Source organism: Bufo bufo, chromosome 2 (assembly GCF_905171765.1).
Source record: "Bufo bufo chromosome 2, aBufBuf1.1, whole genome shotgun sequence".
Lineage (NCBI taxonomy): Eukaryota > Metazoa > Chordata > Amphibia > Anura > Bufonidae > Bufo > Bufo bufo.
Window position 1 is genome coordinate 728,342,982 of NC_053390.1, and position 16,840 is coordinate 728,359,821.

General features: G+C 42.8%; 1 protein-coding gene across 1 annotated transcript in view; it reads right to left on the minus strand.

Moving 5' to 3' along the window:
• The window catches only part of LOC120991022, an 89,557-nt gene that overhangs the window by 56,930 nt on the left and 15,787 nt on the right, over positions 1–16,840 (minus strand). Inside the window, exons 2-3 of the mRNA XM_040419911.1 lie at positions 14,028–14,126; positions 12,118–12,262 (exon numbers count right to left, since the gene is read on the minus strand). Coding sequence (XP_040275845.1) covers positions 12,118–12,262; positions 14,028–14,126 — 244 coding nt within the window. The remainder of the gene's footprint in view (positions 1–12,117; positions 12,263–14,027; positions 14,127–16,840) is intronic.

A 16,840-nucleotide genomic window follows, 5' to 3' on the forward strand; every position in this document is an offset into this window, starting at 1 on the left:
TCCTTCCTGTTGTATTTTTTCTCCCATCAAAAACACGAGACACCATCTGATGCAAACTGAGCACAACTGAAGCTCAAAATAAAAAGATCATTTTATTTTATTTTTTTCTGTTGTTCTGCAGGTTAAGAAGAATGGAAAGCTCAACACATGTGTGAACACAGTTTTAGGGTCCATTCACATGTCAGGATGAATGGGTCCGCATCCGTTCCACAATTTTGCGGAACGGGTGCGGACCCATTCATTTCAATGGTGCCAAAAAAGATGCGGACAGCACAAAGTGTTCCGTAGTTCTGTTCCGCGGCCCCGCAAAAAAGCTAGAGCATGTCCTATTCTTGTCCGCAGCCACGGATAAGAATAGGCATTTCTATCACACAGTCTGCACTTGCAGACGTGTGACTGGAACCTTAGGCCTCTTTCACACAAGTAGGACGTACTGGCTCCGGATGCGTTCAGGGTGCGTTCAGTTAAACTCGCACCATTTTTCAAGCAAGTTCAGTCAGTTTTGTCTGCGATTGCGTTCAGTTATTTATTTTCTTCCGCGCAGGTGCAATGCGTTTTGATGCATTTTTCACGTGCGTGATAAAAAACTGAAGGTTTACAAACAACATCTCTTAGCAACCATCAGTGAAAAACGCATCGCAGCCTAACTTGCTTCCGGATGCAATGCGTTTTTCACTGAAGCCCCATTTACTTCTATGGCTGGGTTCACACGAGCGTGTCCGGATTAGGTCCGGATGCGTCCCGGTGTATTGCGGCAAACCCGCGCGAGTAGGAATGCAAGTTTTGACTGCGATTGCGTTCCGATGTTCAGTTTTTATCGCGCGGGTGCAATGTGTTTTGCACGCGCCTGATAAAAAACCGACTGTGGTACCCAGACCCGAACTTCTTCACAGAAGTTCAGGTTTGGGTTCGGTGTTGTGTAGATGTTATTATTTTCCCTTATAACATGGTTATAAGGGAAAATAATAGCATTCTGAAAACAGAATGCTTAGTAGGTGTTCAATTGAGGGTTAAAAAAAGAATAAATAATTAACTCACTTTCTCCTCTTGTTCGCGTAGTTCCCGGTCTCTTCTTTACTTCTTTAATGATGAGCTGTGGGCTAAAGGACCTTTGGTGACGTCAGATCACATGCTCCAATCACATGGTCCATCACCGTAGTGATGGACCATGTGATTGGAGCATGTGATCTGACGTCAACACAGGTCCTAGCCGATAGTTCATCATTAAAGAAGTAAAGAAGAGACCGGGAACTACGCGAACAAGAGGAGAAGGTGAGTTAATTATTATTATTTTTTTTAACCCTCAATTGATCACCTACTAAGCATTCTGTATTCAGAATGCTATTATTTTCCCTTATAACCATGTTATAAGGGAAAATAATACAGTGAATAGACTGTCACCTAGCAACCATGCGTGAAAATCGCACTGCATCCGCACTTGCTTGCGGATGCTTGCGATTTTCACGCAACCCCATTCACTTCTATGGGGCCTGCGTTGCGTGAAAAACGCAGAATATAGAGCATGCTGCGATTTTCACGCAACGCACAAGTGATGCGTGAAAATCACCGCTCATCTGAACAGCCCCATAGAAATGAATGGGTCGGTATTCAGTGCGGGTGCAATGCGTTCACCTCACGCATCGCATCCGCGCGGAATACTCGCCCGTGTGAAAGGGGCCTATGGGGCCAGGGCTGCGTGAAAAACGGAGAATATAGCACATGCTGCATTTTTTACACAACGCAGAACTGATGCGTGAAAGACAACGCTCATGTACACAGACACATTGAAATGAATGGGTCAGGATTCAGTGCGGGTGCTATGCGTTCACGTCACGCATTGCACCCGCACAGAAAACTCGCTCGTGTGAAAGGGGCCTTAGGCCCCTTTCACACGGGCGAGTATTCCGCGCGGATGCGATGCGGGAGGTGAACGCATTGCACCCGCACTGAATACCGACCCATTCATTTCTATGGGGCTGTGCACACGAGCGGTGATTTTCACGCATCACTTTTGCGTTGCGTGAAAATCGCAGCATGCTCCTCTTTGTGCGTTTTTCACGTAACGCAGGCCCTATAGAAATGAATGGGGTTGCGTGAAAATCGCAAGCATCCGCAAGCAAGTGCAGATGCGGTGCGATTTTCACGCACGGTTGCTAGGAGACGATCGGGATGGAGACCCGATCATTATTATTTTCCCTTATAACATGGTTATAAGGGAAAATAATAGCGATCTGAATACAGAATGCATAGTAAAACAGCACTGGAGGGGTTAAAATAAATAAATAAATAATTTAACTCACCTTAATCCACTTGATCGCGTAGCCCGGCATCTCCGTCTGTCTCTTTTACTGAATAGGACCTGTGGTGAGCATTAATTATAGTTCAAGGACCTGTGATGACGTCACTCCGGTCATCACATGGTACGTCACATGATCTTTTACCATGGTGATTCACCATGGTAAAAGATCATGTGACGTACCATGTGATGACCAGAGTGACGTCATCACAGGTCCTTGAACTATAATTAATGCTCACCACAGGTCCTATTCAGTAAAAGAGACAGACGGAGATGCCGGGCTACGCGATCAAGTGGATTAAGGTGAGTTAAATGATTTTTTATTTTTTTTTAACCCCTCCAGCGCTATTTTACTTTGCATTCTGTATTCAGAATGCTATTATATTCCCTTATAACCATGTTATAAGGGAAAATAATACTATTTACAGAACACCGATCCCAAGCCCGAACTTCTGTGAAGAAGTTCGGGTTTGGGTACCAAACATGTGCGATTTTTCTCACGCGAGTGCAAAACGCATTACAATGTTTTGCACTCGCGCGGAAAAATCGCGGGTGTTCCCGCAACGCACCCGCACATTTTTTCCGCAACGCCCGTGTGAAAGAGGCCTTAGGCCCCTTTCACACGAGCGAGTTTTCCGCGTGGGTGCAATGCGTGACGTGAACGCATAGCACACGCACTGAATCCAGACCCATTCATTTCAATCGGTCTGTGTACATGAGCGTTTTTTTTTCACACATCAGTTCTGCTTTGCGTGAAAAATGCAGCATGTTCTATATTCTGCGTTTTTCACGTAGCCATGGCCCCATAGAAGTGAATGGGGCTTCAGTGAAAAACGCATCGCATCCGGAAGCAAGTGCGGATGCAATGCGTTTTTCACTGATGGTTGCTAGGAGATGTTGTTTGTAAACCTTCCGTTTTTTAAAAACGCATCAAAACGCATTGCAACTGAACACAATCGCAGACAAAACTGACTGAACTTGCTTGCAAAATGGTGCGAGTTTCACTGAATGCACCCTGAACGCATCCGGACCTAATCCGTCATGCTCGTGTGAAAGGGGCCTTACAGTGGTTGTAGGCATGTTTGCCAAAAAGTATTTCTATGTTCCTCTAAGGCCTCTTTCACACAAATGATGCGGACTGTGTCAGGATGCGTTCAGGGTGCGTTCAGTGAAGCTCGCACCATTTTGCAAGCAAGTTCAGTCAGTTTTGTTTGCATTTGCGTTCAGGTGATTCAGTTTTTCCTGCGCGGGTGCAATCAGTTTTGATGCGTTTTTCACTCTTGTGAAAAAAAACTAAAGATTTACAAACAACATCTCCCAGCAACCATCAGTGAAAAACGCATTGCATCCGCATGCAATGTGTTTTTCACTGAAGCCCCATTCACTTCTATGGAGCCGTGGCTGCGTGAAAAACGCAGAATAAAGAACATGCTGCGATTTTTCCTTAATGCAGAAATGATGTGTGAAAAACAACACTCATGTGCACAGACCAATTGAAATGAATGGGTCAAGATTCAGTGCGGGTGCTATGCGTTCACTTCACGCATTGAACCTGTGCAGAAAACTCGCTCGTGTGAAAGAGGCCTAAGGGCGCCTTCACAGGCGGCATATTTTGTGGCAGAAAATTCTGCGACTAAAAATCAGTTCCATTCACCTTAACGGAGCTTGCAGAAATCTACATGCTTGCTGCCCCATTTAGATGAATGGAACTGATATTCAGTCGCAGAATTTTCATCAGTGACTGTGAGCCAAAACCAAGTGTGGGTGCAAAACACAGAACAGGAGCAAATCTTTCCATCATACTTCATGGCCTTAACGGGAAAACTGTCTTAGTTGCCCATAGCAGCCAATCAGAGCTCACCTTTCATTTTTTCAGACATTTCAAGAAATGAAAGGCAAGCTCTGATTGGTTGCTATGGACAGCTAAGTCCGTTTTCCTGTTAGTTTTGATAAATTAAGCCCTATCTCTTTATAGGCTTCACAATGGAAGTCACTGATTAAACAGTTACCAAACACTGACCGTGAAAGCAGCCTCAGGCCTCCTGCACATGACCATATCTCTTTTGCGGTCTGCAAACCATCGATCTGCAAAATATGGATAACGCCATGGATAACAGCCATGTGCACTTTTCTCTGCCTCCGTTCTGGAAATGCCTATTTTTGTCCACAAAATGAACAAGAGCGGGACATGTTCTATATAATTTGCGGCACGGGCGTATGGATGGGACCTGCCCACGGATGACTAAGGGCTCATGCACACAAAAGTGTTCCGGCCATGCCCATGTTGTGGTCCGCAAACATCGGATCCGCAATATATGGGCACCAGCAATCTGCTCACCGTATAACGGATGCGGACCCATTCAGCAATCCAGAAGATACGGAGCAGAGGCACAGAGCAGAAGGCCATGGAAGCAGCACGGTCGCTCAGTGGTTAGCACTGGTGCCTTGCAGCGTTGGGGTCCTAGGTTCAAATCTGACCAAGGACAACATCTGCATGGAGTTTGTATGTTCTCCCTGTGTTTGCATGGGTTTCCTCCCACACTACAAAGACATACTGATAGGGACCTTAGATTGTGAGCCCCATTGGGGACAGTTGGATGCTAATGTCTGTAAAGTGCTGTATAATATAGTAGCTCTATATAAGTGCATAAAATAAATACGGAGCTCTAACGCAGCATTTCAGTCTGTGCCTCTGCACCGCCAAAAAATAGAACATGCTCTCAAGTTGAATGGGTCTACATCCGTCAGCGCAAGCCACACAGATGGTGCATGTGCATTGGGGACTGCAATATGCACGGCAAGGGTGGCACACAATTGTGTGCACGAGGCCTAAAGCAGAAGTTAATGGGGGAGATTTATCAAAACTGGTGTAAAGGAAAAGTGGTTTAGTTGCCCATAGCAACCAATCAGATTCCTCCTTTCATTCTTCAGATCGCCTCTGGAAAATGAAAAGTAGAATCTGATTGGCAACTAAGCCAGTTTTCCTTTGCACCAGTTTGATAAATCTCCCCAGTATATCTTTTTTTATTTTATTATTTACCATAAGCTTTCTATATAATATTGAGTAATTGACAATTTGACTAAATGAATGATGGTGTTGCTCATTTACATAGCCCAGCGTGGTGGCTTTAAAATGAAAAATGCTGTATAGGTTCAATTGTGTTACAAGTGATTCCTGTATTTCAAGAGTGGGTTCTTTTGGGCCTCTTTCAGACGGGCGTCACGTTTTGGCTCCGGATGCGTCCCGGGTGCGTTGCGGCAAACCCGCGCGAGTAGGTACGCGATTGCAGTCAGTTTTGACTGCGATTGCATTCCGTTGTTCAGTTTTTATCGCGCGGGTGCAATGTGTTTTGCACGCGCGTGATAATAAACTGACTGTGGTACCCAGACCAGAACTTCTTCACAGAAACATAGAAACATAGAAACATAGAATGTGTCGGCAGATAAGAACCATTTGGCCCATCTAGTCTTCCCAATATATCTGAATCCTATTAATAGTCCCTGGCCCTATCTTATATGGAGGATGGCCTTATGCCTATCCCATGCATGCTTAAACTCCTTCACTGTATTTGCAGCTACCACTTCTGCAGGAAGGCTATTCCATGCATCCACTACTCTCTCAGTAAAGTAATACTTCCTTATATTACTTTTAAACCTTTGCCCCTCTAATTTAAAACTGTGTCCTCTTGTGGTAGTTTTTCTTCTTTTAAATATTCTCTCCTCCTTTACCGAGTTGATTCCCTTTATGTATTTAAAAGTTTCTATCATATCCCCTCTGTCTCTTCTTTCTTCCAAGCTATACATATTAAGGTCCTTTAACCTTTCCTGGTAAGTTTTATCCTGCAATCCATGTACTAGTTTAGTAGCTCTTCTCTGAACTCTCTCTAGAGTATCTATATCCTTCTGGAGATATGGCCTCCAGTACTGCGCACAATACTCCAAGTGAGGTCTCACCAGTGTTCTGTACAGCGGCATAAGCACTTCACTCTTTCTACTGCTTATACCTCTCCCTATACATCCAAGCATTCTGCTGGCATTTCGTGCTGCTCTATTACATTGTCTTCCCACCTTTAAGTCTTCTGAAATAATTACTCCTAAATCCCTTTCCTCAGATACTGAGGTCAGGACTGTGTCAAATATTCTATATTCTGCCCTTGGGTTTTTACCCCCCAGGTGCATTATCTTGCACTTATCCACATTAAATTTCAGTTGCCAGAGTTCTGACCATTCTTCTAGTTTTCCTAAATCCTTTTCCATTTGGCGTTTCCCTCCAGGAACATCAACCCTGTTACATATCTTTGTGTCATCAGCAAAAAGACAAACCTTACCATCGAGGCCTTTTGCAATATCACTTATGAAGATATTAAACAAAATCGGTCCCAGTACAGATCCCTGTGGAACCCCACTGGTAACATGACCTTGTTTTGAATGTTCTCCATTGACTACAACCCTCTGTTGTCTGTCACTCAGCCACTGCCTAATCCACTCAACAATATGGGAGTCCATGCTCAATGACTGCAGTTTATTGATAAGTCTTCTATGTGGGACAGTGTCAAAAGCCTTACTAAAATCTAGATATGCGATGTCTACTGCACCTCCACCGTCTATTATTTTAGGTTAGTTCAGGTTTGGGTTCAAGGTTGTGTAGATTGTATTATTTTCCCTTATAACATGGTTATAAGGGAAAATAATAGCATTCTGAATACAGAATGCTAAGTAAAATAGGGCTGGAGGGGTTAAAAAAATAAAATAAAATTTAACTCACCTTAATCCACTTGTTCGCGCAGCCGGCATCTCTTCTGTCTTCATCTGTGAGGAAAAGGACCTGCGATGACGCCACTGCGCACATCACATAGTCCATCAAATGATCCATCACCATGGTAATGGATCATGTGATGGATCATGTGATGAGCGTAGTGATATCATCAAAGGTCCTATTGCTCACAGATGAAGACAGAAGAGATGCCGACTGCGCGAACAAGTGGATTAAGGTGAGTTAAATTATTTATTTATTTTTTAACCCCTCCAGCCCTATTGTACTATGCATTCTGTATTAAGAATGCTATTATTTTCCCTTATAACCATGTTGTAAGGGAAAATAAAAATGATCAGGTCCCCATCCCGATCGTCTCCTAGCAACCATGCGTGAAAATCGCACCGCATCCGCACTTGCTTGCGGATGCTTGCGATTATTACGCAGCCCCATTCACTTCTATGGGGCCTGCATTTAGTGGAAAACGCACAAAGAGGAGCATGCTGCGATTTTCACGCAACGCACAAGTGATGCGTGAAAATCACCGCTCATGTGCACAGCCCCATAGAAATAAATGGGTCCGGATTCAGTGCGGGTGCAATGCGTTCAACTCACGCATTGCACCCGCGCGGAAATCTCGCCCGTCTGAAAGGGGCCTTAGGATGATGCCCTATCCTAATAACCTGCAAACACTGGGTAACATGCGGCTGCTCCCGTTTTACATCAAAGTAGGCAGCATTACATAATGGTTCAGTACCAGCTGCACAGTGCCAACTATTCAGAAGGACTTTTCTTTCCTTAATGACATTATAATGAATACTTTTTAAACATTATGTAACGTTTGATTGCGCATTCTGTAATGGTTTCCCAATCCAGATTGGTTGTCTCTAGCTGTGTTATACTCTTTCATAATAACTCATAATTTTGTCTAATTAGCACCTGCCCTGCAGACATATTTCTGTGGAGCACATCAAGTACATGATAGCAGATGGCCTATTTGCTAATGAATGAAAATTTTATGACTTATTTTGTTGCTTTTATGGGAGATTTTCTTTAGAAATATAGAAATGTGCACCTTTTAAAAATAAATATTGGTAAAAAGAAGTCTCCTAAAGAAATTAATTCAATTATTAATAAAATCATAGAAGAATATTATTTTTACCATTAAAATGTAGGGATTAGGATGGGCACAAAAGGCCACAGTTTTTGAAAGCTGTTTATGAGAGCGCAATTTAAGAAATGAAAACTGAGCTATGATTGGTTGCTGTGGACAAAAAGGCAATTTTGAAAAAATGGGGGTCACTGGGGAAGATTTATCAAACTAGTAACTGAATACTGTGGCTGGTCAAGTCCCCAATGTACTTGGAGATCCACACTCTGTAACATAAATCTGTCTCTAATGTGTAATTGGAACAAACATTTTCATATATCTTTCTTGCTACTTTATTTCATATACAAAACATCTCAAATAGCTTTACAATAATAGTAGTAACATAAAAACCTTATTCCGTATAATTTTTCAGATGTCCTTGATCATAAGCCGACATTCTCATGCATTTCTCGAGCACCCGCTATGAAACATTTCAAAGGCAGGCCCTCTTTCTCAAGCGTCAAGCACACCCTGTCTCTCAAGCGTGGATGACACTTGAGAAAGAGGGCATGCCCTCTGAATGTTGCATCGCGGGTGATTGAAGCTCCCTGTTGATGGTTAGAATATGCCCCAAGATGATAGTCCATGGGGAATCATTACTTGGATCAAGGAAGTCTGAAAAATCATACAGACTAAGGCAGGCAGGACAAGATGCGGGTGTGTTGCGGGAAAATGTGCGATTTTTCCACGCAAGTGCAAAGCGTTTTAATGCGTTTTGCACACGCGTGAGAAAAATCGGCATGTTTGGTACCCAGACCAGAACCCGGACTTCTTCACAGACGTCCCCATGGTGATGGATCATGTGATGAGCGCAGTGACGTCACCAAAGGTCCTTTTCTCCTAGGTTCTCAAAGAAGAAGAAAGAAGAGAAGCCAGGCTGCGCGAACAAGTGGATGAGGTGAGTTTAATTTTTATTTAATTTTTTTAACCCCTCCATTCCTAATTTACTTAGCATTCTGTATTAAGAATGCTATTATTTTCCCTTATAACCATGTTATAAGGGAAAATAATAAAGCTCGGGTCTCCATCCCGATCGTCAACTAGCAACCATGCGTGAAAATCGTACCGCATCCGCACTTGCTTGCGGATGCTTGTGATTTTCACGCAGCCCCATTCACTTCTATGGGGCCTGCGTTGCGTGAAAAACGCACAATATAGAGCTTGCTGCGATTTTCACACAACGCACAATTGATGTGTGAAAATCAGCGCTCATGTGCACAGCCCCATAGAAATGAATGGGTCCAGATTCAGTGCGGGTGCAATGCGTTCACCTCACGCATTGCACCCATGCAGAAAACTCGCCAGTGTGAAAGGGGCCTTAGGGCTCTTTCACACGAGTGGATGCCGTGAAGGTAATCTGCTCGTGTGAAAGAGTGCCAAACTCCGCTCCGGACAGCAGAGACACGGAGCAGTAACATGATTGATAATGCTCCGTGCCTCTCTGTGATCTGTTTACTACAAAATCACAGTGAGATAAAGTCACCGTGATTTTGTAGTAAAAAGATCACAGAGAGGCACGGAGCATTATCAATCATGGTAATGCTCTGTGTCTCTGCTGTCCGGAGCGAGGCTTGGCACTCATTCACGCAGCGGATTAACCACACGGCATCCACTAGTGTGAAAGAGCCCTAAGGTTTATGTTACTATTGTTGTAAAGTGACCAGAGATCCTCTTTTCCCCGGACACGACCTATTTTTGGAACTTAAAAAAAAATGTCTGGCAGGGCATTTTTAAATGACCGGGAATGTCCAGGATTCTCAAGGGGGAACCCACTCACAACTTTATTTTAAAGTGTATGTGTTTTTTTTTTTTTTGTTTACTGTATAGGAGGTCGGGGAGTGGTGAGTGCAGCTCTGCTAGCACTGTTATTACTCTTCTGTTCCAGTTGCTGCGCTGTGCTTTACTGTGTCCTGGTACGGTTCAATTTGAGGGGGTAGTGTGCACAGGCGTGCACTGTGACCTCATGCTAGACTACACAGCTGCAAGTGGAGTGCACCGGATCTCCAGAGTGCCGGTGCCTTCCGGAGCAGGAGAGTTTTATTTTTGTCTGATCTGAGGTCTGATTCATGAGATGGATGGAGGGAGAGGGGTGCCATGAATTTGGGGCCTAATCTGTGGTCTGATAGATGGAGGGAGGGAGGTGTTATAGGCGCCATTACTTTGGGATATGATCTGAGATTTGATTGATGGAGGGGGGAGTGTTATAGGGGCCATAATCTTGGGGTCTGCTCTGAGGTCTGATTGATGGAGGGGAGAGTAGTATAGGAACCATGACTTTGGGGTCTGATCTGAGGTCTGATTGATGTAGTCTGATTAAAAAGATGAAGGAGGAGGTGTTATAGGGGCAACAAATTTTGGGTCTGATCTGAGGTGTGATTTAAAGGGGTTCTCTGGGCTTTAAGAAAATGAAAATACTTAAATATTACTTTATTATAAATATATTACCAAACACCTTTCATTAGTTACGTGTAAAATATAAGAAAAAGAACTGGATCGCACATCCTCAATACTATGCTTTTATCTAATAACTGCTTCTCAGCATAATTTACATCGCTTCTCAGCGCAATTTATCGTATACTTACCCCTATGCTGCATGCTATACATCAGGCATTAGTATACAATTTGATCAACAAGCATAGGCCAATTAGATCAAAGCATAGTATTGAGGATGTGCGATCCAGTTCTTTTTCTTATATTTTACACCTTTAGTTATAGCGGCTCTTTTTATCTAGGAAGCAATCATTAGGAGAAAGAAAATGGCTGCCATCCTATCTGTACTCAGAAAACCTGTCCTAACCACACAGCATGACGAGTTACTTCAGAACACTGAGCTAAATAGCTGCCTCATCGTCTATGCTCTACTTGTCAGGGATTATGATCCTGAATACAGTTGATAAGATCTTTAGCTGAATCTCTGTGGGAATGGAGTTCATGAGGAGACATGAAGTACAGAGAGGATAGACAGGACAGCTAGTGAGTCAGAGACTATCATTGGCACTGGTGTATGGCCAGGAAGGGGTTTAAAGATAGAACCAAGTCCCAGGATCAGAACCTGAGAGGTCCACGACTCTGAGCTCCATTAAACAAAAACACTAGTATACAGTAATAGAGCAGCTGAGCTAATGAGCCCACTGCTAATCTCCCCCAGAACATGCCTGCTGCAGGATGCTAAGAATGCTGTAGTGTCACCAGGGGTCGTGGCTTAGATGGCGCCACAGTAGCCCGGACAGGTAAGTATATTACAGTCCTAATGTAAAATCTGTAACAGTACCCCATCTACAGTGTGCCGTTTGTTATTACCAGTGTCTTCTTATATAGCGTGGGCGCCCACGCTGTGTCCTGGCATCGGCCTCACAGAACACATTGCGCATGCGTGCGCTGACTGGTCTTTCCACAGCGCACGCGCGAGATTACGGCGCACCAGGCATATGAGGTCGGCGATGAGGAGTGAATAAATTAGCAGTGGGGCAGTGCTGGGCCCATTGGGCTCCTTATTTAGGTAATTTGCATATTAATAAAAGCAATTCACAGCATGTGAACTGAAAACAGACGCACGGAAAACTCTGTGAACTCAAAATCCACCATTAGCTTATGCTAAAGGTGCATTCATTAGACCGTATGTATTTTGCGGTCCTCAAAACTCAGATCTGCAAAAAATATGATGACATCCGTGTTGCATGCATTTTTTTGGCAGATCTATTTTAACAATGCCTATCCTTTTCTCCGCAAAATAGACAAGAATAGGACATGTTCTATAATTTGCGGAATGGCCACACAGATGTGGAGAGCACACGGATGACATTGGTATGCTGTCAGGATTTTTTCCGGATCCATAGAAACTAACCAAATGGACCGAAACTATGGTCGTGTGCATGAGGACTAATTAAAAGGAAAAGAAGGAAACAATAGTGCTCAAACCTGCAGAATAACTTTCCATCATTGCGTGAAATTCAGACGGTCCACAGTGTTTTAGAACCTCCCTCTGGAGCTCACTTCCAATCATGCGGCGCTGGCCAGACTTAAACATCTTTTTAGAGGTGTCTTCTGGTGTTGGAGAGTTGGACTGTAGTGCGGAGAAAGCAGGAAATGTCAAGTCAGAAACGTTGCCTGGTGTCTGAGCATTTGGAGCAATATAATTTCCCGGGCATAGTGTAATAGTAAATGTAGCATTATCAGCTGTAATTACACGGCATTCCTGTCCTTAATCAGGCCCAGGTCCCTGGCTCTCTCTTCCGGAGCTTATATCACTTGCTAGTAATTTAAGGAATCCCTGCAATGGGCACGCTTGTAGACTTAGTGGCGGGAGGTGAAACACAGTCACAGGCACTATTTATTCCAGCCCTATAATGTTTATGTAACATCTCCAGCTCCACCAATTCACATTAAACATGTTCCTCTCCCACTTTCTGATTCACCAAGTTCACGGCTGTATTTCGGGAGATACAATAAAGTTGTCATTTATCAGAGGTTCTGGCACTGTGTAGGTACCCTTTATGTCCTTTGATTTCTTTTCTGTTTCAGGAAATTGTAAACAGGCAAAAGTAAAATAACACATTTATCTTTAGTGTTAGTATTCAGTTTTCGGTAAGTAAATGGACAGAACTCAATACTCCTACATGTAGTAATTACTTCTGTAATGTGGCCAGTTTCCTTCCTCCCGCCATGCTGATCTTTTTAATTTTCTGTTAAAGGGGTTGTCCCACTAAAAAAATCTTCTACATTTTTTCTACATTTTTCAAAAGAGCATCTGGATCTGAATACTTTTATAGTTGATTGTAATTAAAAATGTATTATAGCTATTGAGTTATTGAATGAAATCCACTTGTGTAGCGCCACCTGCTGTTTGGTCTTTTTCTAATTTCTCTGTCCACCTCAGTGAGTTGGACGCACATGCTCAGTGCCATCCTTTAGCTGCCATCACCTGCAGCAAAAGGACAATTCCACTGAACTGGCAGCTTGAAATAAATCTAGCAGAACAATTGGAGCAATGATGCAGACATCTCTGGATCCATGCGAGGTACAGGGCTGGTTCTTGCTTTGATAGAAAGAGGTTGTGATTTTTTTTTTTTGTTTTACATCAATCGTGGAATAACCCCTTTAATTTCATTGCTGGGATTGATTATAGTCAGAGGTCGTTGGGTGAGTTCCTTGGGATTGATAAAGTGGTACGTGGAGTTGGGGGGTAGGTAAGAACCGTCCGAGAAGCCCACTAGGATGTTGCTTTGCTTCAGTGTCATCAGTTCAGTTGCCGCCTAAAAAGTTTAAAGTGACTATTTAGGCTGATTAAGCCAAGTTATGTAACGTTAAAAGAATTGCACCCTTTTGAAGAGTGAATTCCAGTAAACAACCCATTCCACAGTTAACAGTCTTGTGGACAACGTATTCAATATATAGGTCAAGATTATTGCGCTCTGCCGCAGCTTTACATCTCAACGTATCCAAGGGCCAATGACATTAGGACAGGCTCATCTACAAGATTATCACATGAAATGACGCCCATGAAGTAGTCAACAACAGCAGACATAGCAGCTTATATGAGATCATTAAAAGTTAGTGACAAGAGACGGAATGAGAGACTGAGTGTGCAATGGAAAAATTATGTAGAAAGTAATGGAAAAGGATTCCAATGACCAAGAGATGGTAACTCACCTTCAAATGCTACTGACAGCTGTGGCCAAGTGGGGCCGAAATCCAAAAAGTGTATAGTGTCCCATGTGTGGTCCCTGCAGTCTTACACAATCTGCAGGGACTGTGCCATTAGCCTGTTCATTTAGCCTAATGTGACTCATACGAGAGAGAAGGCATCATTCAGGAATAATTTGAATTACCTTTGATTTTTGCCATGACGGAAGTCCAAGAGACTGCTGCAGGGCCTGTACCTTATTATTGTACCTGGACCAACTCTGAATTAAATCAATTTCATCCATCTATAAAAAAGAAATATAGATTGAATGAAACAATTAACACTGGGAAAACATGATAAATGTATTGATGTATTTTACATAGCTTATGTGATGGAATTTCAAATTTTAATTTTAATGTCCCATTCACCAATTTGTTACAGTGTTATGCAATCTTTAAGCCACACATCCAAATCCTTACCTCCACCTGCCACTTTCAACTCAAGAACATCTCTCGTATTCCCTCCTTCCTCAACCTGGAGTCAAGTCAAGGGCTGGTGCACCCCCTCATAGTCTCCCAACTAGACTACTGCAACATACTTCTCTGTGGCCTCCCATCCAGCACTCTCGCACCCCTCCAATCTATACTCAACTCTGCTGCCCAGTTAATAAACCTCTCCCCTCATTTCTCCTAACTGGCTCCCCACTGCCCAGCAAATTAAGTTTAAAATACTAACAACTACATATAAGGCCGTCCACAACCTGTCCCCTCTGTACATCTGACCTGCTTTCCAGATACATCCCCACAAGTAATCTCCCATCCTTACTCCTCCTTTGTTCTCCTCTCGTCTGTTCCTCACACAGTCGTCCACAAGATTTCTCATATGCATCCCCCATACTAATTCATAAATTTCAACATTATATTACTGATAGCCTGATAGTCTTTAAACCATTAGTTGTGCAGGATAAGAAAAACAGTCCTGTTTCCTTCCAAAATCACCCCACATCGTTCCACAGGTTGTGTGCAGTATTGCAGCTCAACCAAATTTCTTTTTAATGGAGCAGAGTTGTGATTCCAGACACAACCCATGGACTGATGTGCTTCTGTTTCAGGAACCAGTTTTTCTAATCCTGGACGACCCCTTTACCCTCTTAGCGACCAATGAACTTACATGTTTGTTATTGGCTGCTAAGGAATGTATGGAGCAGACTGATTACCAAAGCAAGGTGAAGTGACTATGCGGTCAATCAAGAAGGGTGCTCAGAGTAGCTTGTGTCCTTAGTGCACTTAACTGCTCGTTTGCCTATGGATTAAACTATTACATCTCCAGAATGAAGTAACAGATAAGTGAATGAATTTATGAGGTATTATCTCTCCTTGGGAAGAGCACCTTAGTCGGCATGAGGAGACTTATAGGCGATACAGGCTCCTCTGGAATTCTGGGAAGAAAGGGATGCAAATGAGCTCTTAACAAGCTCTGCCTCTAATACCAGTAGATGTAAGGCAGCTATCCTATAAGTCAATGCTTAACCCTTTAAATAGGCCTTGAGACATGACTCGGTTATTAAATAAGCCAGCATCTCATCTGCAGACAGCTGTTTCTGGTTTACCGGGTGAGAGGCCTAAGTCAGGTTCTGGGGGATACTATCTCTCCTTGGGAAGAATGCCTTAATCGGTGTGAGGAGACTTATAGGCCATACGTGCTCCTCTGGAATTCTGGGAATAAAGGGATGCAAATGAGCTGTTAACAAGCTCTGCCTCTAGTACCAGCAGATATAAGGCAGCTATTCCAAACAGCTGTCTGCAGATGAGATGCTGGCTTATTTATTATCTAAGCCAGGGATGCTTAACCTGCGGCCCTCTAGCTGTTGTAAAACTACAACTCCCATCATACCCTGCTGTAGGCTAATAGGTGTAGGCTGTCCAGGCAAAAAAATAACCTCATATGACTATGTAAATGGAAAAAAAAGAGTTATGATTTTTTTTTTCAAGGCACTGAGGGGAAAAAACAAAAAACGGAATGCCTCTAAAGGAATTCCGTTATGCATTCCGTCATGGAATTGCGTTATGGTCCGTGGTAACAGAATCCATAACGCAATTCTGCTTTTACCAGTAAACAAATCACAAACGAATTTCATAAGCGGAAATTCGCTCATCTCCAATTCCAATACTGTATGGAGCGCTCGCTCCGTACAGTATTGAAAAAAGGTTGTATGCGAATCGACTTCGGATGTTTCATCCGAAGTCGATTCGCTCATCCCTACTCGCTACCATGAAATCATGTCTATCAGTGCCGGCACCTTTTGCTTTTTTTATGCTGTTATATACATATGAGACTTTTTTTTTTTTACTCTGTAAAACTATAGCATAAATGGACATGAGCTTCGAGAAACCATACCGTATTATAGTCCACCAAAGGTTACCTTTGCATGAACTAGGGGGCTGCAGAGGTCTGGGGGCAACTATGCAATAGAAAACCACATGCTCTACTTCTCTAAAGACCTATAATGACCACCCTTATTGACCCATCGGAATCTTTAATTAAAGATGTGTCTGCTATTTCCACCACTTCCTGAATTCCACTTATATATGACAAAGTAGCCTGGGCTCAGACAAGGAAGAATGTTTATAGGGTGCGTTTTAACAAATGCCATTATTATTGATGGAGCTTTCAACAAAATTGCCCATTAAGAGTCAGTAGAGGCTAACTACAGAACTGGGGTGAGATTTACTTATTCATCTATCAATGTGACCTTCTGGTAAAAATGTGTTTTTATTATTATTATTCACTTATTTAAATGGTCTAGCATTGTGATATGTTCTCCTAGTGTTTGGTTTAGTAAAGGGAATTTGGCACCTTATTTTCCATTGATTAAATAGCTGTACTGAACAGAATTTATTTTTAAATGTTTATACTACAACATAATTTGTAAAAGTAACATCATTTGAACATACATGAAAAACTAAATATAGTCATTAAGTAAATGCCAATAGCAGAGTCGCATAATAGTACAGTACA